Source organism: Chrysochloris asiatica, unplaced genomic scaffold (assembly GCF_000296735.1).
Source record: "Chrysochloris asiatica unplaced genomic scaffold, ChrAsi1.0 scaffold00088, whole genome shotgun sequence".
In the NCBI taxonomy this organism is placed as follows: Eukaryota; Metazoa; Chordata; class Mammalia; order Afrosoricida; family Chrysochloridae; genus Chrysochloris; species Chrysochloris asiatica.
The window spans coordinates 3200199-3224030 of NW_006408606.1; the positions used below are offsets into that span (position 1 = coordinate 3200199).

The following is a 23832-nucleotide window of genomic DNA, read 5'->3' on the forward strand; positions in this document are numbered from 1 at the left end:
CTGTTTTTTAATAAGGGGAAAACTTCATATGCATTTACTCAATAAATTCTTAAGAAAGCATTTTCAATTTTGTGAATTAAGTCTTTATGAAATACTATGTTGTTATTGTTTTTAATCTCTAGTATGCTTCTGTTGTTTCTAGACATTCCTCAAAGAAAAATCATCCAAATCTGTAAGAAGCAGGAAATTCTAAATTAATGTTGACATACCTATGCAAGTAGGCATATCCTCAGGCAAGAGACCTATTTCCTTTTCCAAGTACTGTTCCTGTGTTATCTTCACTGATATGATATGTAGCTGCATCCAATGCAAGTAAGGACAAGGTACTAATTTCCAAACAATTCAGTTAAAGAATAATAATTTTTACAATGTTATATCCAATACTATATTACATGACTTATAAAATAGATGTACACGAAGGTGCACTTATAAAATTGGTCTTAGAAGTTAGGTCAGGGAAGCCAGGTTACAAAATTAATTTGCCATGTGCTTCTACAATAAATACTAATAAAACATAAAAAGTATAGATTTAATATAAAATCTCCAACTTAATTAGTGTCATACATTGAAGAGACATGAAAATATCCTTTGAATCTAATCACAAAAACTTGTTACAATATTAGTAGCAATTTATGATTGTTGTTGCTTTTAAGTATCATTGAGTCAGTTCTGACTCATAGCGACCCTATATAGAGTTTCCAAGGAGAGGCTGGTGAGTTTGAACTGCTGAGCTTGTGGTTCAAACCGACCTTATGGACCAGTGTTTTATCCCACAGTGCCACACTAGGACTCCAATTTGCAGTTAGAAATATAAAATTTAGTTATACACTCTAAATTACTTTTCCTGAAAGTTTTAGTTTTCCTTTTAGTTATGAACTTTATCTCTCTTGTAACTATTACATAATTTTACTGGTAAAGTACTTAATTAAAAAGTTTAATATAGTTTAACTTATAAACCTATTCCTCAGTTTGGGACATAGATTCACAAAATGCAATTTTGGACAGAGATTCATATTTTTAACAAAGTTTTGTTTTGTTTTAGTAAATTAAATATAGTACATACCATCATCTGCATCAGTAACATTAAACACAAGAACAGTGGATCCTACAGGTAGATTCTCCATTAATGATGTGCTATATGAACTCAGGCTGAATACAGGTGGGTTATCATTTACATCGAGTATATTGAAATAGACTCTGATAGTTGTGAATTGTCCCCCTCCATCTTCAGCTCGAACAGTGAGGATATAATACTGTTGTGCTTCATAATCTAATACTCGAGTCAAATTAAAGACTCCAGTAACTGGATTCAAGAAAAATATGCCATCTTCATCATCTTCATTTACAATATATGTAATTTCTCCATTCACACCAGAGTCATCATCTGTAGCTAAAATAGCTGCTACCAAAGAACCTATAAAAAAGAATAAATTAAGAGTCTATCATTAAACAAAGGACACCAAACTAAAGACATCAAAGAAGTTCGATTTTTAGAGTAAATCATTTTAAGTAGAGAATTATCTTTGTATATGCACATAGAATGTTCTAAATCCCAACATTCTAAATTTACATCCATACAAACATTCTCAAGTATAACAAAATATGTGCCATATTAGATATCTAGAGGATCTTATGTTGTTGTGTATATGAACTTTTCTAGGGAAAAGATCTTAACCCTATTTCTGACATTAATTTTCCACTAAGCATTAGGGATTCTTCAATTTATTGATGAGTTCTGAGAGAGTATATTGGATTCTGTTGCTAGTGTCAAACACTGAGACTTCCGACTAGCAAGACTCACTATACCTGGTGTGTTATAGTGAAGTATCCAGTATGTCTCTTCTAGCCTTAATCTTTGTAACTCCAAAGTCATGGATTGAACTGTATCCCCACCGCCAAAAAAAGAAAAAAAAAATGTGTCTGCCTGACTAGAGCATGATTTGTATTGGTTTGTCACTTATGTGCTGTGATCTGATGTGATAAACCAATAAAAAGATTAAGGGTTTGATACACCACCCTTAATACCACCATGACCCTGATCCAAAGTACAAGAGATTCCAAAGGGTGTGGCATGCAACACCTGTTATCTTCCAATTCAGAAAATGAGAGAAAGAGGGACCTATTATTATCAAGGAGCTCTAATAGCGTAGTGGTTACAAGTTGGTCTGCTAATCTCAAGGCCAGTAGTTCAAAACTACCAGCAGTTCTGTGGGAGAAATATGAGGCTTCCTGATCATGTAAAGATTTATAGCCTCAGAAACCCTACACAGGGTCACTAGGAGTCGTAACCAACTCCACAGGACATAACCACTAACAACTATTCTCACAATAGAAGAGTCAGGAGTGTAGTGTGCCCTTTAGACATGAATTTCCTGTATTCTAAAGCTCCTAGATCCAGGGAAAGAGTAATGTCAAGACAAATGGAGATATCCAAGGAATACTGAGCCCATAGATGCAAAAAGGAGCTCTGGTAGCATAGTGGTTACAAGTTGGGCTGCTAATCTCACGGTCAGCATTTCGAAACTACCAGCAGTACCAAGGGAGAAAGATGAGGTTTTAGCTCCCGTAAAGATTTACAGCCTCGGGAACCCTATACAGAGTCACTATGAGTCAGAAACGACTCCATAATGTATAACTAACTACCAGATGCAGAAAGTAGACAAGGACCTTTCCCCAGAACTCACAAAGAGAAAGCCTTCCCCTAGAGTGGGCACTCTGAATTTGGACTTCTAGATTCCTAAACTGTGAGAGGGACTCCTGGAATGTAGGATTAGCACTGGACTGCAAACCACAAGGTCAGCTTTTCAAACAAATGACCTGCTCCTTGAAAACCCTATACAGGGTCACTATGAGTCAGAACCTACTTGAGGACATGTAACAACAACAACAACAACAACAACATTTCGTGAAAGAATAAATATCTGTTTTTTAATGCAATTCACTTGTGGTATTTCTGTTATAAAAATATTAGCTAACTAAGACACCAACCAAACAACGCTTCTTGCTGGGTCTGGGTAAGAGAAGGTAGGAGAAGATACTAATAGGATGACATGATTCAACTGTGATTGTTTACAGAGCTAACTGTAGCTGTAAAAACTTGAAAATGTAGCCTGGGTATAAAACAAGTCATCTCAAAAGCAGGAAGGGGAATCTCACTATAATCAAAGAAAAACAGAAAGGAGTGTATTGTATCCTTTGGGCCCCAAGACCACTGCACCTTGGAATTCCTAGACTCAGAGACAGAAAGCAGTAACATGGGAGGAGTTGCAGATGAATAGCTGAGAAGCATTAGCAGCAGAAGGAAGTGTCAGAGCATGAGATAGAGCAGTGGGTTTCCCAGGCCAGAGAGCAAGTGAAGCTGAGTATCTTTGGGCAGGAGGCTTACTTGCATAATGGGGTACCTCCAGGTACTTAATTGAAGCTAAATGTGCTGACCCATGAAGCTAGAGCCGAGTGCCATCAGGATAAAGCTTATGGTGAAGTAGCGTGTCCTGTGGGCATTTATCACCACTACTAAAATAACTTTTTAATATTGCCAGAGCAGGGCAGAAGCAAGGCCATGGAGTTAGGGACCAGAGAGAGGTCTGCTAGCCTGGGGGTGCAACTGAGGAGAAACCGGTCTGACTAAAGAAATGTGCACTGAACACATTTATGACCCTGAGTTACACCCTATTTTCTTTCTATGTGGCCATTTCAATAAATTGTTGAACCTAAATGAGTAGACTGTGTGGGGGAGATGCTTTGGAGTTAGGAACACATTTTATTTTTGCACTTGGGGATAACACTCTTCAAGATACAGATCATTGTGCATTTGCTATAATTAAGGTAAGAATTAAGTGATACAGGTATTACATGAAGGCCACAAACAACTCCCCTTTAGGATAACTGTAGTGAGAAGTAATCCTCTGGTTTTTGCTAAATGTTTCCAAATCAGATTAATTTCAAATGTAATTGAAAATCAAATTTCAATTTTAAAGGAGAATTTTGAATAACTGAGATGAAGACATCAGAAATATGAACAATTAATGTTCATATTCAGTCATCACATTATATATTCATTTTGCTGGCAGAAAAAGTGAGCAAACATGTCATAAATAATTCCTAAAACAGAAATATCAGAAATTACTAATCAAATGAAAGGCTAACCTAATCTCCTCCCAAAAGGCTAATGATTTGCTTGAGAATTTTACTAAACATGGTTAATTAGAAGATTAAATAAAATTCAGCATATTTATTTTCATGACTAGGTGTTGTTGTTGATGGTGTTGTTAAGTGTTGCAGAGTCAGTTCCAACTCATAGTGACCCTGTATAGGGTTTTCGAGGAGGGCTGATGAGTTTGAAACTTGGACCTTGCAGTTGAGTGCTTATCCTATAGTGACACATCTGCATATGGTAAGAAATAGTTACTATTTGAGTCCAGCCAAAATAGAATCCATAACTATAGTCAGAAAGGACCTCTGTAAAATACACATCAGTGGCAAAATAGACTTACCAGGGGCTGTGTCTTCAGGGATGTCAAAAGAGTACACATGTCTGGAGAACTTGGGTGTGTGGTCATTCACATCACTGACCGTGATATTAATCCTCATGTCTGAGGACTGCAAACCATCATCAGCACGAACCAACAATGAATATTTGGAACGACGCTCCCTATCCAATCTTTTGGTTGCTATCAGATCTCCGGATTCAGGATCAATACGAAAACTATCATCAGCTCCACTGATGATAGTGTATGTGACGAGAGCATTTGCACCCTAAGAAAAAGAGATGAGGCATCTTAACTGATAAGAGTTAGACATTTAAGAGAATCACTCAAATTTTCTATTAAATATGTACCTAACAAAACAATGTTTTTCTATTTAAATTTCATAGGATGCTGTAAGACTTTTAAAGACAACGAGGCATTGTAGTACAGGTCTACCTGGTATTATTGTCCTTTATTTTCTTGAATATTGAGGTTTTTTTTTGTTTTTTAGCAAATTGAAGGTTTGTAGTAAACTGAAGCAAGCTAGATTATCAGAACCATTTTTCTAAAAGCTTGTGCTCACTTCATGTCTCTGTATTACATTTTGGTAATTCTCACATTTCAAAGTTTTTTATTATGTTATTCCAAACTTAATAAACTACAGTATAGTTTAAATATAACTTTTATATGCACTTGAAAACCAAAAAAAAAAAAATCACGTAGTTCACTTTATTGTGATATTTGCTTTATTGCAGTCATCAGGAATTGAACATGAAATATACAGGAAGTATGTCTGTACCACATAGTCTTTCACCATTCATCCAATTAAATAGTAAAATAAATTTCAGTCTTCAGTATTATAACCTGGTAGAGCTGTGGGTTAGACAGTGGGCTGCTAATTGCAATTTTAATAGTCCAAACCCACCAGCCAGTCTGAGGGAGAAAGATTAGGTTGTCTTCTCTCATATAGACTTACAGGCTTTATAGGGTCACTATGATTCATATTGACTTGAAGGCAGTGGGTAGGATTGGGTTTGTACGCACACAGAAACATTTACACAGACATACATCTTGTTGTTAAGTGCCACTGAGTCAACTCTGACTTTATAGAGTTTCCAAGGAGCAGCTGGTGGGTTGAACTGCCAACCTTGTGGTTTGCAGTCCAGTGCTGGTCCTACAAGAGCCACATCAGGAGTCCATATATAGATATTTTTTCTTAAATACTATATATGAAGAGTAATGTCACTGTGAAAAATACAAACAATACTGTGATTATTAACCACCACAACAAGGAATTTTACTAAAAGTTTGTTCTAGACCAGACACTGTAACATTGTTATATATATCAGGGAGCAAAAAAAGTTCAGAGCAAAATTTCAATATTTTCCCATTTCATTTCCATACATTTTTTTGGAGACCTCTCATATATTTTTTTTCTCTTCAGTTCACAACAATTCCATGAGGTACTATTTCACAAAAGCAAATACAGGGTTCAGAGATGCTAACTAACTTACACATGCTCATCCAGTAAGCATTAGTGGGTTTCAAACTGAACTTTGTCTCACTCTGACATCATGTTCCTTCTGGTACAATAAAAAAAGGAAATATACCAACAAGGCCATTAATATTATAGATGGATTAGAATGTGAAGAAGAAGAAAATAGTAAGTAGGATTTTCTGGGCAAATTCTTTATGCAAAACTAACAAATTTTCTAACAGTCCCAGGTATCTTTTGTAAAATGAAAATAGGGATGACTTACTGTGATCTTTCAAATCTTTGAGCTGTGAGTCTCACAAATTTAAAGAATGAAATAAGAAGTTTGCAGTACAAATAGAAAGACTGGGACTATAGCACCACATTCCACCCCATTCCCCAAAAAAGCCATTGTAGTTAAGTTGATTCTGGCTCATGGTGAGAGTAAAGCTGCACTTGATGGGGTTTTAAGGCTGTGAACTTCCAAAAGCATATTGCCAGGACTTTTTCCCAAGGTACCACAAGGTCAGTTTGAAGTGCTAACTTTTCAGTTAGTACTGAGCACATAACTATTTGTCCCATTTCAGGGCTGAGGGGAACACATATCATGTAATGACTAGAGTCTAGCTTTCAAGAAAAAGTCATTTTGTAACTCTAAAATTTGAAAATGGGGTTCCAATTAATTTCTGAAGACAGTTAAAACCACAAGAGTTGTTGAGAATTTAAACTGTAATAGTGAAACAGCAAAATTAAGGCTGAATATCCATTTTTAAAGAGTAAGAAGACAGAGCAGAAGAAATGATTGACAAAGGAAAACCAAAGAGAAACTTGGGAAGAAAGTCAAAAGTAATACAGAGGTTAAAAGAAAGTTTTCAAGAAGAGGTGGGTTTTAGCAGCATCAAAAATAAGGACTTTAAGAAGAAATAAAATTAAAAAGCATATCTTGATTTGACAATTGGAGATGTTAAAATCTATTTTCAAATCTATTAGAAATCTATCTACTTAATGTTGAAATATTAAGCAACTCAATTCAGTTGTTTCTTAATTATATATATATTATTTTTGAAATTGTAAGTTAGAATACCCTCTGGTAGCATAATGGTTATTTATGAGTTGGGCTGCTAACCTCAAGGTCAGCAGTTCAAAACTATCAGTGGTTCTTCAGGAGAAAGATGAGACTCTACTCCCATAAAGATTTACAGCCTCAAAAACTCTATGCAGGGTTGCTATGAGTTAGAATTGACTTCACAGCACACCATCACTACCACCACCATGGTTGTTGTTGTTGTCAGGTGCCATCAAGTCGGAAGGAATACAAAGAGTCATTGTACCAAAAGGAAATGGTTAATGTTCAACCATTTAAAGAGGTACCATATGAACAAGAGCCAGTGATACTCAGGGAGGAAGTCCAAAATGCATTGAAAGAATTGGCAAAGAACAAGGCACCAGGAATTGATGGAATAAAAATTGAAATCTTTCAAGAAAGTGAGGCGGCACAGGAGGCACTCACTCATCTCTGCCAAGAAATTTGGAAGACAACTATCTGGCCAACTGATTGGAAGAGATCCATATTTGTGCCCATTCCAAAGAGAGGTGACCCAACGGAAATTGGAAATCATCGGACAATCTCTTTGATATCTCAAGCGAGTAAAGTTTTGCTCAAGGTAATACAGAAATGGCTACAATCATACATTGACAGAGAACTTCCAGAGGTTCAAGCTAGATTCAGAAGAGGCCATGAAATGAGAGATATCATTGCAGATGTCCGATGGATCTTGGCTGAAAGCAGAGAATATCAGAAGGATGTTTACCTATGCTTTATTGACTATGCGAAGGCTTTCAATTGTGTGGATCATGACAAGCTATAGACAACATTGAGAAGTATGAGTATTCCAGAACACTTAATTGTACTTCTGAAAAATCTGTACTTGGACCAAGAAGCAGTTGTTCAAACAGAGCATGGGAACCACCATGGTAGGTAATACTATAAATGATGAATTAAAATACCCTATGATGGTTGAGGGCCTCCTGTTCTGGTGCTGTAGTATCAGTACTGAACTTCAAACTAAAAGATTGGCAGTTCAAACCCACCAGCTGCCCCTTGGGAACCCTATACAGTGTTGCTATGAGTGTGAAGAGATTCGGTTGCACTGAACAAAAACCACAATAAGTATAATGGTGGTTGTTGAAATATGATGTTCTAGAAATATACTTCAGGATTACAGCTCTACCTCAGCACTAATTTGTTACGTGACACTAGGCCACATATTAAACTCTTTGCACTGCATTTATGTTTCTTCATCTGTACAATGGGAGTGATGATTTTACCCATTGCACAGGAATGTTGTGTAGATTAAATGAATTGATAAATGTGATGAATTTAGAGAAATTCTTTGTAGTGTAATGTGAAAAAGTAGCATAATGCACGTTGTTTATATTTTTTCTCTTACAAGTAAAATATGAAAAGCAAAATGCATTTTATGATAGATACATCTACAAATGGAGTCCTGGTGTGGTGCTGTGGGTTAATGCCCTGGACAGCAAGGTCAGTTTTAATGGCAAAGTTGGTTTGAACAGCAAAGTTGTTGTTATTGTTAGGTGCCATCGAGTCGGTACCAACTCATAGCGACCCTATGCACAACAGAACAAAACACTGCCCAGTCCTGGGCCAACCTCACAATTGTTGACATGCTTGAGCCCATTGATGCTGCCATTTTGCCAATCCATCTCACTGGGGGTCTTCCTTTTTTTCTCTGACCCTCCACCTTACCAAATACGATATCTTTCTCCAGCGACTAGTCCCTCCTGACTACATGTCTGAAGTATGAGAGAGAAAGTTTGGCCATCTTGGCCTCCAAGGAACACTCTGGCTGCACTTCCAACACAGATCTGTTGGTTCTTTTGATAGTCAATGGCACTTCCATTATTCTCCTCCAACACCATAACTCAAAAGCATCAATTCTTCTACAGTCTTTCTTATTCACTGTCCAGCTCTTGCATGCATATGAGGTTCCTGAAAATACCATGGCTTGGGTCAAGTGCACCTTAGTCTTCAAGCTGACATTTTTGCTCTTCAATACTTTAGAAAGGTGTTGCGCAGCAGATTTGATTACTGTAATACGTCATTTGATTTCTTGACTGCTGCTTCTATGAGTGTTGATAGATAATCCAAGAAGTTGTCCTTGACAACTTCAATCTTTTCTCCATAATAAGAATGTTGTTTACTGGGCAGTGGTGAGGATTTTTGTTTTCTTTACACTGAAATGCAATCCATAATGAAGGCTGTGGTCTTTGAGCTACATCAGTAAGTATTTGAAAGCCTCTTCACTAAACAAGGTTGTATCATCTGCATATCGCAGGTTGTTAATGAGTGTTCCTCCAATCTTGATGCCACATTTTCCTTCATATAACCCAGCTTCTCCGATTATTTGTTTAGCATACAGGCTGAATAAGTATGGTGAAAGAATATAACTCTGTTGCACACTTTCTTAATTTTAAACCAATCAGTGTTCCCATGTTCTGTGTGAACAACTGCCTCCTAGTTCATGTACAGATTCCTCATGAGTACAATTAAGTGTCAGGAATGCGCATACTTCACAATGTTGTCCATAGTTTGTCATGATGCACACAATCAAAAGCCTTTCCGTAGTCAATAAAACACAGGTAAACATCTTTCTGATATTCTACTTTCAGGAATGATCCATCAGACATTAGCAATGTTCTCATTTCATGTCCTCTTCTGAATACAGTGTGAATCTCTGGAAGTTCTCTGTCAACGTATATGTCAAATCTGTTCTTCAGATGAATTCTAAATTCATGTGGTATATATTCAAAATTGTATTTTGGCTCTTGTGGTCTTGTTTTCATTTTCTTCAGCTTCATTCTGAATTTCATATGAGCAATTGGTGGTCTGTTCCACCATCTGCCTCTGGTCTTACTTTCCAGTACTATGTCTGACAGTGTTTTTCTGCTATTCATAAGAGTTTCAATGACTAAATATTTGGAAGTAGTTTGGCACTCCTTCTTCCTAGTCTATCTTCATCTGGAAACTCATCTGAAACCGGTCCACCATGTGTGACCCTGCTGGTATTTAAAATACCCGTGGCATAGCTTCTAGCATCACAGCAACTCAGAAGCCACCACAGTATGACCAACTAACAGATGAGTGGTGGAACCGCAAGGTGGGCATTTCAAATTCAATAGCTGCACATTGGAAATCATATATAGGGTCACTATGAGGCCGAATTGACTCAATGGCACTTACAACATCATCAAAAACCCTATATAGGTCACTGTGAAGCATAATCATCTCAATGGCACTTAACAACAACAACAATAGCAACATATCCCAGAGAATATATGTTTTCTTTGGTGCTGTGGAATAAAGCACAGGACTGCAAAGTCAATTTGAACCACAAGGTCGATGGTTCAAACTCATCAGCTACTCTTTGGAAACTCTATATTGGGCCACTATGAAGTGAAACTGATTTAATGGCACTTAACAATAACAATATAGAATTACTGACACTGAGGATAAGTAGCATTGCAATTGTTGTTGACCTAAAAAATTACTTTTGATTTAAACACATTCAGCTTAAGTAATTGTACCTTTTACATTATTGCTATTGTTACGTGCTGTCGAGTTGATTCTGACTTACAGCAATCAACTCTGCACGGGATTTCCATGGCTGTAAATCTTTACTAGAGTAGAAAGCCTTATCTTTCTTCTGAGAAGTGGCTGGTGAGTTTAAACTGCCAACTTTATGATTAGAAATCCATTGCTGATTGTACAGCTCCACTAGCATTCCTTCTACCATTATTGACCTCTATAAGCTTGTATATTAAAATATCTGGACTAGAACACTCAGAAAAACTTAAGTTTGGGAGAAATTAATAGTAACAGAGAATGATATGCTGGAAGATTAGAGCATAGTTTCTATATATCTTTTCCATGGATTCCATATGTTTTTTACTTCATGGATGAACCCATAACAAGATGATTTCTAACCGTGTGAGACAAAAGCATTCTTAAAATGTAGTTTTAGTGACATTTGCTATCTTTTTATACTGCATTCTCCAGCCAATCTTAATATTCTGTAAAGCAAATGCCTCTAAGCACATTTTAATTTTGTAATGGAACAGCTGAGTTTAACACACTACTTCACATATATCTTGTATGTTCAGGTGTACATGAAGTTTATAAAATATTTATTGTAATGTTATGGTTTAACAAAAACATTCAATAAGAATTTTAGACTTTTAATCTGACCACATTCTATATTATTTGTCCTATTTTACTGGGCATTACATTTTTCCCATAATGTTGTCCAGGAATGAAAGCAGCTACATTTAACTTTGATATATTAACATGAGAAGTCCTTGGAAATTAAGGAAAACAATAAAGCAAAAACTTATTTAAAGCTACTATAAAAATTATCTATTTAAATTTTTCTATCAAAAAGTAAATGAAATAATTAGCAAAATTCCTACAAATGTGATGCAGTAGTTCTTCTGAGCAAAAGCAAAGACATTAGATTATGTTGATGAAGCAATATATGTTTTAATCAAAATCAGCTGATATGATGAATTAATAGTACTAGCGAAAGCCTGAAAATGTCTAGCCAAGAGTAATGATTTAATTAGGTCCTTTGAAAGGTTTCTTTCTTTATTTAATATCCAAAAATATGCAGAATCAGCAAGACCACAAGAAACAAATATTGTGTTTCAGCTGCAGCACAGTGAAAATAATGCTAGTTAAAAATATTCTACTCTCCTGAGGAACCACAGAGACAAAAGCACGTGGAAGGAATTCTAAATGTAAATACCTATAAATTGCAAATGCATTTTACTTTTAACTAGCATAAAGTAACATTTTCAAAAACAAGAAGGAAGCCATGAAACAACGTTTGAGTATCCTCACCCATTACAAGCATAATAATTTTGTTTATGAAAGGGAACAAGAGACTGACAGAGTCACATGTTTCTGAAAGATGTGTATCTTGATCCAACACATGTTTCAAATGATATTTAAATTAAGTTAAACATGTACACACTGCGGTTCTAGAACTGTGATTTTTTTTTGCCCACGTTTTATTCTCCAGTGCTCTATTAGAGTTTCTGCAACATAATACACTCTTAGATTAAGTGTATTAACTAATGAGAAGTGTAAAAATAATGAAGAATATCTCAATACATAATTTGTTGATGACATACACTTTCTGGGTATCTTAAATAAACCTACCCATCTGTCAATATCAATCTACCAGGTAATTGTATGACTATTTAATGCTGTTCATAAAGTAAAAGAAGTCTTCACATTTCAATATTGAGTCCTACTCAGACTGGATGAAGAAAGACAATAAAGTAATGGTTTGGCAGGATATTTGTAATATCTTATTTCCAAATTCAATTAAGGGTTTAGTTTCTGAAATTAGAGTAGGAAATAGAATGAAGGCATAGCTAAAAGTGTTAATAATAATATAAGTGACTTGATGAAGAAGAAGGAGGAGGAGAAAAAGAAGAAGCCACTGAAAAAAATGCTGAACACCGTTGGAAACCTGGATTTTCATTCTTTTTGATGAGGTACAGAAATAGTAAGTCGTTATTAAAATATTTAGGGAAAATGTACTGAAGAATGAAAGCAAACTCGTAAATTGCACTTTTTAAAATCTGTCCTAAGGCAGTTTTTTTTTTGTGTGTTTTTAAATGTATGTTCCCCTTTTCTTTATAGTAGTAGGTGTAGCTACATACTCTTTTTCACTCTCTCCTGCCCAAACAACAATTCATACACATACTTTAAGATTACATAATTGTATAATATTTAGAGATATGTATGCCTCACAGTCACCAGCTGTTCCTCCAAAACCATATACAAGGTCACTATGAGTTCAAAAAACAACCAAAAACAAATGTATGTAAAGTATTTATTAAACTAAGTTATAACACCACCACTCGTCTGTCAGTTTGTCATACTGTGGTGGCTTCTGAGTTGCTGTGATTCTGGAAGCTATGCCACAGGTATTTTAAATACCAGCAGGGTCACCCATGGTGGACAGGTTTCAGCTGAGTTTCCAGACAAAGACAGATTAGGAAAAAGGAGAGACAAACTACCTCTGAAAATTTAGCCAATGAAAACCTTATGAATAGCAGTGGCATATTGTCAGCACCAGATTACTGAATATTGAAACATGATAAAGAACACCAGGATATTGTCAGAATAGTGCCAGAAGATGAACCACTCAGGTTAGAAGGCAGTTAAAATACGACTCGGGAAGGGCTGCCTCCTCAAAGTGGAGTTGACCACGATGATGCCAATGGACTAAAGCCCTTGGGACCTTCATTTGCTGATGGGATACAACTCAAAATGAAGAGAAACAGCTGTAAAAGTCCATTAAAAACTGGAACATGGAAGGCACAAAGTATGAATCTAGGATATTGGAAACTGTCAAAAATGAAATGGAACATATAAACATCAATATCCTAGGTATTAGTGAACTGATATGGACTGGTTTGGGGCCATTTTGAATCTGATCATCATGTAGTGTACTACGCTGGGAGTGACAAACTGAAGAGGAATGGTGTCATATTCATCCTCAAAAAGAACTTATCAACATCACTTATAAGTTATAACACTGTCTGTGATAGGATAATATCTATACACCTACAAGGAAGGCCAGTTAATACCACTATTATTCAAATTTATGCACCATCCACTAAAGTCAGTGAGCCCAAAATTGAAAAATTATATCAACTTCTTCAGTCTGAAATTGATCAAACATGCACTCAAGATGTATTGATCATTACTGTTGATTGGAATGTGGAGGTTGGAAACAAAGATAAGAATCAGTAGTTGGAAATTATGTCCTTAGTGATAAAAACAATGCTGGAGATCACATGATAGAATTTTGCAAGACCAATAACTTGTTTATTGCAAATATCTTTTTTAAAAAAACATAAAAGACAATTGTGCACATGGACTTACCAGATAGAATACACAGAAATAAAATTGACTATATTTGTGGAAAAGTTCCATACCATCAGCCAAAACAGTTCATCAATTGCTCATATGCAAATTTAGGCTGAAGCTGAAGAAAATGAAAACAAGTCCATGAAAGCCAAAATACTATCTTGCATATATATATATCCCACCTAAATTTAGAGATCAGCTGAAGAAGAGATTTGATGCATCAGACATGACAGACGGAAGACGAGAAGGGGTTTTGGATGACATCAAGAACATCATATAGGAAGAAAGCGAAAGATAATTAAGAAGACAAAAAGAAGGAAAAGAGCAAAATGGATGTCAGAAGAGACAAACTTGCTCTCCCATGTAGATATGCAAAAGCAAATGGAAGAAGTGAGGAAGTACAAGAGTTGAACAGGAAATTTCAAAGGTCAGGTAGAGAATACAAAGTCAAATATTACAACAAAATGTACAAAGATCTGGAGTTATAAAACCAAAATGGAAGAACACTCTCAGCATTTTTCAAGCTGAGGGAACTGAAGAAAAGTTTCAAACTTCAACTTGCAATATTGAAGGATTTGATGGCCAAAATAATGAATGATGAAGACAGTATCAAAAGAAGATGGAAAGAAATACACAGTCACTGTACCAAAAAGAAATGGTCGATGTTCAACCATTTTGAGAGGTACCATATGATCAAGAGTCAATAATCCTGAAGGAAGAAGTCCAAGGTACATTGAAGGAATTGACAAAGAACAGGGGACCAGGAACAGATGAAATACAAATTGAATTCTTGCAAGAAGGGGAGGTGGCACTGGAGGCATTCATTAACCTATGACACGAGTTTTGGAAGACAACTACCAGGCTAAAAGGAAGGAATGTGTCCATTCCAAAGAGAGGAGACCCAATGTAATGCAGACATCATCAGACAAAATCATTGATACCCCATTTGCCTGGGGTTTTAAAACTTTAATTAAAGTTTTATTAAAGATAATGCAAAAACAGGACCAACCATACATTGACAGAGAACTTCCAGAGGTTCAAGCTGGATTCAGAAGATGTTGTGGAATGAGGAATATATCATTACTGACGTCAGCTGGATCTTGGCTGAAAGCTGAGAATACCAAAAAGATGTTTACCTGTGCTTTATTGACTACACAAAAGCTTTCAATTGTGTAGCTCATGACAAACTATGGACAACATTGCAAAGTATGAATATTCTGAAACACTTAATTGTGCTCGTGAGGATCCTGCACATAGACCAAGAGGCAGTTGTTCGAACAGAACAAGGGAACACTGATTGGTTTAAAATTAGGAAAGGTATGTGCCACAGTTGTATTATCTCCCCGTATTTATTCTATCTGTATGCTGAACAAATAATCCAAGAAGCTGGATTATATTAAGGAAAACCTGGCATGAAGTTTGGATGAACACAACCTGAGATATGCTTGCTGAAAGCGAAGAAGACTTAAAATATATACTAATGAAGATCAAAGACCACAGTCTTTGGTATGGGTTGCACCTCATTGTAAAGAAACCAAAAATTCTTACCATTTGACCAGTAGACATCATCCATATAAATGGAAACAAGATTGAAGTTGTCAAAGACTTCATTTTGCTCGGATCTACCATCAACACTCATGGAAGCAGCAGTAAAGAAATTAAAAGACATATTGTATTGGGCAAATATGCTGCACACGACCTCTTTAAAATATTGAAGAGTAAAGATATCAGTTTGAGGGCTAAGGTACGCCTAACCCAAGCCATGGTATTTTCAATAACCTAATATGCATGTGAAAGTTAGATAGTGAATAAGGAAGATCATAGAAGAATTGATGCATTTCAGTTATGGTGTTGGAGGAGAATATTGAAAGTACCATTGACTGCAAAAAGAACAAACAGATTCTGTGTTGGACTAAGTATAGCCAGAGTGCTTCTTGGAAGCTAAGACAGCCAGACTTCATCTCTCATACTTGAGACATACTGTCAGTAGGGACCAGCCACTGGAGAAGGATATCATGTTTGGTAAAGTGGAGGGTAAGAGGAAAACAGGAAGACCCCCAACGAGATGGACTGGCACAGTGGTAGCATTAATGGGCTAATGTAGCAACGATGATGAGATTGGCCCAGGACCAGGCAGTGTTTCATTCTGTTGTGCATAGAGTCACTATAAGTTGGTACTGACTCGATGGCACTTAACAACAACAACAATTACAATGCCTGCAGAGTTACTTATATTTTAAAATTAAAGATAAAGCTCAAAAGAAATAAATCCCCATTAAAAACAGTGTGTATAATGCTATAATGTAAGCCTTGGACTGCTAGCTGAAAGGCCATTGGCTCAAACCCACCAGCTGCTCACTGGAAACTCTATACAGGGTTGTTATGGGTCAGAACTGACTAGATGGCAGTCTACAACAAAAACAGTGTTGGTGTAAATACCTAGAGATAGAGTGATGGACTTTCTGAGAACTTTCAAATCACATCATAAAAATAAATATATCTCCAAGGGTGAATTTGAAAAAACTGCAAATGTTCACACAATGCACACCCAAACATACACATTGTTGTTATTGTTGTTAGGTGCCATTGAGTCGGTACCGACCCATAGCGACCTTGTGCACAGCATAACAAAACACTGCCCAATCTTGGGCCAACCTAACTACTGTTGCCACACTTGAGTCCATCAATGCTGTCACTTGGACAATCCATCTCATTGGGGGGTCTTCCTCTTTTTTTCTGACCCTCTACCTTACCAAACATGAAATCCTTCTCCAGTGATTGGTTCCTCCTGAAAATATGACCAAAGTATGAGAGACCAAGTTTGGCCATCTTGGCCTCCAATGAGCACTCTGGCTGCACTTTTTCCAAAACAGATCTATTGGTTCTTTTGGCAGCCCATGGCACTTTCAATATTCTCCTCCAATACCATAATTTAAAAGCATCAATTCTTCTACGGTCTTCCTTATTCACTGTCCAGCTTTCGCATGCATACAAGGTTATTGAAAATACCATGCCTTGGGTCAGGCACACCTTAGTCCTCAAGCTGACATCTTTGCTCTTCAACACTTTAGAAAGGGCTTGTGCAGCGGATTTGCCTAATGCAATATGCCGTTTGATTTCTTGACTGCTGCTTCCATGAGTTTTGATAGGCTGGTAGTTTCAAACTGCTGACCTTAAGGTTAGCAGTCCAATTCACAACCACTATACTACCAGATGTGGCTAACAACATACACATATTCACACATAAATGTCAGATGCAGAAAAATAAGCACACAGGCAGCAGTGCGTATATACTACATTTATTTGTAATCTTAAAAGAAAAAAAAATGTTGATTTTAGAAAGGAAAAAAAAAAAAAAAGTGCCATCGATTCAGTTCCAACTCAAAGGAACCCTATGCACAACAGAGCTAAATACTACTCAGTCTGGCACCATCCTCACAATTATTGTTACGTCTGAGACCAATTGCTTATGCTACTGTGTCAGTCTATCTTTGGCGGTCTTTTTTTTTTGGCTCTCCACTTTCAATAGGGAGGGAAATAAAATTACAACAGCATCAAGAGAGTAGTATTGAAAGGGTTATAGGTTGGTGTCTATTTCAAATAACTAGTTCTTAAGAATGAAGTGCGATGACAAAACAAAATAAAATTTCTAAATACAATATTGTTGTTGATTCATTAAAACTTGTATTGAGTAATCCGATTCAAGTTAAATGTTATAATAATTAATCTATTGGAATCCTGTATGGCACTGTAGGATAAGCATTGGACAGTTAACAACTACCAACTACAAGGTTCAAATCACCAACTACTCCTTAAAAAACCCTATATAGGATCGCTATGAGGCAGAACTGATTTGGTACAATTAGCAACAACAATAATCAACCTATTATAAAATATAGATTATAATTTAAATGCTGAGTGTTTAACTTTTAGAATCAATTCTTTGAAATAAATGACTTTTATCTGTTATACTCCTTTAGAGAGTCTAGTCAATGAAGCAGCCATTGCAATTGTAATTATTTAATGTGAAACACCCATTACAGTTATAATTATTTAATGTGAATTCACTATGTCAATCACATGATCTATTTATTTTCTTCTTTCAAATTAGTCAATTAAATGTTATGACTTGAAATATCCAAATATATATTATCAGTGACAAACTTGAAGGAAATAGTATATTTATTAAATTATAGCTGATGAGATTTCATGCAAATAAATAATAGAAATGTTGAATAATATCACTCTTTTAATGATAGCTGCAATGTGGAGCAACTATGATCTTTTCCCTCCATCATAATATTTAGTAAAATGTACTGAAACTAAAATACAAAACATTTTGTAATAGTAAAGCTACAAGATCTAAATGTGTATAAGTTTACCATTTCTTTTGACTAGTTAGATTCTGTCAAAATTTACAAACAACTAACTCTTTACATTTACATCTTGGGTGTTAAAATTAATCCATTATTTATTTAGAATTATTCACCTTTTTAATATTAAAAGCATTAATTTATGAACAGTTTACTCACAGTTCAGAAATCAAGTTTGCAGTTATTTCTTCCTATTGTTAAGTGTTAAAAGTTGTTAAAAGTGTTAAAAATTGCTGTTAAGTGCCACTGAATCCGTTCCGACTCATAGCAATCCTGGATAGGGTTTCTAAGACTGTAAATATTTGCAGAAGCAAAAAGCCTCATCTTTCTCCCAAGGAGTGGCAGTAGGCTCCAACCACTGACCTTGTGGTTACCAGTCCAGTGCTTATCCTACAGAAGCACTGTGGTCCCTTTGATGAAAGGAAGGATATTAAATTCTCTGATGTTGGGCTTAGAAAAAGAGGAGGGGATACTGCTGTCTAGGAAGTTTTTCCAACTCCAGAACATTAATTAAACCCTATGCCCACAAAGGAGGTGAAAATACACTATGGGTTATTTTCATTGGAAAAAAACCATAAATTACAAATTGCATGCATTTCTATGTCTATTGAAGCATCATGATTACATAGCTAAACTTAAACTACAAATATAGAATAGAGTATTCAAAACCGTAAACCAATCATTTCACATTAACCAGCATGTCTAAAATGTCCCATTAAAAAATTGAAAATCATTATCTTTCTTAGGTAATATTCTTAAAATGCACAAGGTTATTACAGAATTATTTTGTTATACTTGCTGTGTTTTTACACAAATCACACTTGCCTTGTACATTTGTTCCCTCCTATCAGGATATATTTTTCATGCCAATTCTTTTTACAACATCTTACATCCATACACACAAATTAAACATAGACTTGTAAGATAACTTCAAGATTTTGTACTTTTAAATGGTTTGTTTTTCAGTTATACAATTTAAAATATCAATAGTTAGGTACTATGAAGATGGAAAATTGGTAAGATAATAGCATAAAAGAAAGTTGTGGAGGCAGATAATTTTTATTGTATGAGAAGATAAAATAATCTGGCCAAGATATCTGAAAATTAACCAAAAATAAACTGAACTGTGAATTACGTGATCAAAGGAAAATGATCTCTTTGATCGCCTCTGTTTAGCATCCTAATATCACATTTCAAGAATTAATGTACTTTGGAAAGAAGCACATAGCACTTGACCTTAATTATTGGGTAATAAAGTATGTGAACATATACTAGATATTTGATTAAATCACTGTGATTTAAAGGTTCCAAAGATAAAGATGGGCTCTGAGCTACCTCATCAGCATCCAGGGCTGTCAGTTGCATAATCTTAGAGCCATCTCCAATGTTCTCCTCCACAGTGAGATCGAGCATGTCTGTTGGAAATACAGGTGGATTGTCATTGATATCTTGAAGTGTTATTTCCACCTACAAAGAGAAAAATAAACAAAGCATGAATTACCCATTTGTCTATAAGAAAGCATTTAAAATACATACCAAAAATTGATTCAACAATGTCTAAAATATGGATGAGTTTTTGCATGTAACATCCAAACAAAAATAGTTGTGAAATCTTTAAGGACAGCATAAAATCTAAGTAGAGATCCTTTGACTTGCTGAATAGTAACTAATATTAATGCTTGTCAAGGACTTCAAACAAGAAAATGCCCAATGATAAACTGTCATTTTAATCCCAAATTTGTGCACCAGTGAAGAATTAACAAACTTTGGGACCCTCCATCAGTCAACCATTAAATGCCACTTTGCCCACAGAGCAGGTAGTATAATATTCTTTTTTGAAATTTTTACACATCAGCAACTAATATCTGGGAAGAAAAAAAGTTCCCATTTTGTTTTAAGACACGTTTAAGATTTTTCCCTTTAAAGTCAACCCTCAAACTTTTACTAGGGAATAAGGGATACATACATATTCATTTCTTTCTATTCTTATTACTATCAGTACTTCTTATTTGTGAATAAAGCTAAACTATTATTCCTTTCAGATGTAGTATTTATGTAGCCTGAAAATATTAACAGCTTTGTTTGAAAGATCCTAGCCAGAGCTATTTGTTTGTTTCCCTATCTAAGAAAAATTGTTTAGAAAGAAGGCTTTGTAAAGTTTAAATAGTAACTTCAAACCATGTGTTTTCTCTTTTAAGCCAGGTGCTAAAAGCTGAATCTCTAATAAGTAAAGGGAAGACAGATGCTAATAAAAATGAAAGTTTCCCCAGTTGTATCATAAATTAAGTTATGGAGAAAAACCTCATCTAGACATTAAGCTATGATATAACCGGACATTTTTCTAAAGGATGAAATTTCATCTTTTATAGCTATGTTATAAAACTCCAACAGTTATAAAGGTGCTAAAATGAATATGAGAAAAAATGTTGCTCTTAAGTGTTGTGGAGTTAGTTCCGACTCATAGCAACCCAGTATAGGGTTTATGAGAAGCAACCGGTGGGTTTGAACTGCTGACATTGCAGTTAGCAGTCCAGTACTTGTACTACAACACACTAGGAGTCTTATAAGAAGAAAGTAGGGAGCAAAATAATTTTATTTTTATTTTTCCAGGGAATTGGAGGGGTGGCAGCAATTAGAAAGGATTATTATTATTTTCTCACAAGGAGTGGATGAAGACTATAGAAGCAAATCTGGTTTGAACCACAAGGTCAATGTTTCAAGTTCACCAGCTGCTCCTCAGAAACCCTATATAGGTCATTATGAGTTGAAACTGAATCAACAGCACGTAACAACAACAACAGACAACTAAATGGATGAGCAATTGATTTTAAAAAAATTCAGGAAAACAATATACAAAATAAATGATAAATAATTGTATGCCTCTAGCTCCACCTTTCAGTAAGAATTTTGATCCTACGCACATGGATCAAATTAGTCTAAAAAATGGTTAAGACAGACAATCTCTGCAGTTAGAATTCTGCCACCTCTGGTTTTGGTTAGCAATAGTCATTCTCTACACCACTTCCTTTAAGAAAATATCCAAAATAGCCACGACTACAGCATATAAAAAACATGTCCAACTTCACTGAAATGTACTGATCACGAGTTTTAGAATCAGAAAATCTGGAATTCACATTTTGGCCCTGCCACTTCCTACATGTGGCACTGTGGGTTAATGCACTGGACTACAAAGTAGGTTAGAACCATAAGGTCAGCAGTTCAAGCTCACCAGCCGCTCCTCAGGAACCTATACAGCGTCACTATGGATCAGAACTGACTTGACGGCACTTAACAACAACAACTTGCTAGATGGATAAACATGGGCATGTAATTTCTTTTAGGTTAAGTCTCCTCATAATAAAATTGGTACGATGTGTCTCAGAGTATATTATGAAGACTAGACTTTGATGATGTAGTTAAAATTTTTCACATAGTTTCTGGCACTGAGGGATATGCTCAATAAAAAATAGAGGTCTTAGTTTTCAAACAAGCAGACTCGTTTTAGTAGTTCCTTAGAGTTAGGGATAGTCAGTAGTAATGGAGTTCAATAAATCAGAATCCAACAAAATCTGTTGTTCATTTTATTGAATATACACTAAGCTTCCTTTTATGAAATGCTTTGGAATAGACTGGAAGACAACTGGCTTCATTTGGGTTTTTTGGAATAAATACACAGTTTCTGTCAAGCTATTCTGACTCACAGTGATCTTATGTATTTCAGAATAGAATTGCACAAATAGTTTTTCGTGGCTCTGACCTTTGAGAATTGCACATACAATTCCCAAAGAATTGAGAAGTAAATCACCAGGCCTTTCTTCTGAGGAAACGCTGGGTGAATTTGAACTATCATCCTTTTTCAGTTTATGCCAAATATTTATTTTTACATTTACATATACACAAATGTAAGAGGCAGAAAACCTCTGAGTCTGAGTATATGGTTATTAATGTTGCTCGAAATGAGTAAATAGGTTTGTATGACTACATATGTGATTTCATATATGTAAGTATGTTGTTGTTAACCCTAACCCTGTATAGGGTTCCTGAGGAGCAGCTGGCATGTTTGAAACACAGAGCTTTTGGTTAGAAGTTCAGTGCTTATCCTATAGTGATACAACAGGACTTCACATGTGGGCATAGTCCATAATGTATAAAATAAGCTAATAAATAACTTATTTCAATGCCTCATAATTAATCTCATAATTTTAAGCTTGGCAGAATATATTTTAAATCCTAAATTTTCTTTCATCCATAACTTTATGACTATTTGAAAACCAAAATACTGAAATGGTGTGTGTGTGTGTGTGTGTGTGTGTGTGTAGCATATAATTGTATGAATGTATTTGGGAAAGAATTGTATATATGAGTGTGTCAATGCAAGTGTGTATGATTGAATATCCATGTAACTATGTAGGCAGACAGTTATATTGAAAGTAAGAAGATGGAAATCAATTAACTATATCACAGATGATAGTACCTCACACTAGATTCCTCATTGTAATTGGTAAATTGGTATATTGAGCAGACTTATTTCATATTTTAATAATTATAAAAATATTACTGACATATGATGTGTCAGATATATACATTGTTGTTGTTGTTAAGTGCCTTAGAGTTGGTTCTGACCAATAGCAACCCTGTATAGGGTTTCCGAGGAACAGCTGGCAAGCTTGAAGTGCCCATCTTGAAGTTCAAACTGCCTTTGCAATTCAGTGTATTAACTCACAGCGCCATACTAGGACTCCAGGTATATAGATGTTGTTGTTGTTGTTATGTGCCGTGGAGTCGTTTCCGACTCATAGCGACCCTGTACAGGGTTTCCGAGGCTGTAAATCTTAACGGGAGCAGAAAGCCTCATCTTTCTCCCGTGGAGCAGCTGGTAATTTTGAACTGCTGACCTTGCTGTTCGCAGCCCGATTCGTAACCACTACGCTACCAGAGCTCCTTAGGTATATAGATAGATACAGTTAATTATAACCCATAGGATAAGTACTACCATAATTCCCATTTTATAGATTTAGAGACGAATTAACTAATGTAGAAAAAGTTTATAGAATTAACCAGTGTCACAGAGAGAGTTAGCTTTCTTGACCTCCATGCAAATCTCTCTTTGATAAGTATATGTGTGTTCAAGAAATACAACAAATCATATTGGAAACTATATGGCATAAGTATGTATAGTTTTAGAAATGTGCATATTATACCTGTCTTAAACCCGGATCATTTTCATTAAAATTAACTAGCTATCTGATATGGGGTCAGCCAATATATTTCTCTGTTGCAATTAAAAAACAGTACTAGGTAATACAGAAAGGTAGAACTAAAAGTCTTCGATTTCTTAAATCCTCTGATATGTTGCCCAATTCCATAATTTCAGGTTCATTAATTAGAATAAATGTCATTAAATATTGTTGAATTTTAAAAAATAAACATTTCACAATATATCTAGGATCAATCTGTTGTAAATACAGATCTAGTCAATCATTATGCTTTGCTATGTGCAAATGCCCACCACTCATCTGTCAGTTTGTCATACTGTGCTTACTGGTTTGCATG

The 23832-nt window shown here is 35.5% G+C and overlaps 1 protein-coding gene across 1 annotated transcript in view; it reads right to left on the reverse strand.

Annotated features, from left to right (window-relative positions):
• The window catches only part of FAT4 (FAT atypical cadherin 4), a 267907-nt gene that overhangs the window by 117965 nt on the left and 126110 nt on the right, over positions 1-23832 (reverse strand). Inside the window, exons 2-4 of the mRNA XM_006866259.1 lie at positions 19615-19746; positions 4494-4755; positions 1064-1414 (exon numbers count right to left, since the gene is read on the reverse strand). Coding sequence (XP_006866321.1) covers positions 1064-1414; positions 4494-4755; positions 19615-19746 — 745 coding nt within the window. The remainder of the gene's footprint in view (positions 1-1063; positions 1415-4493; positions 4756-19614; positions 19747-23832) is intronic.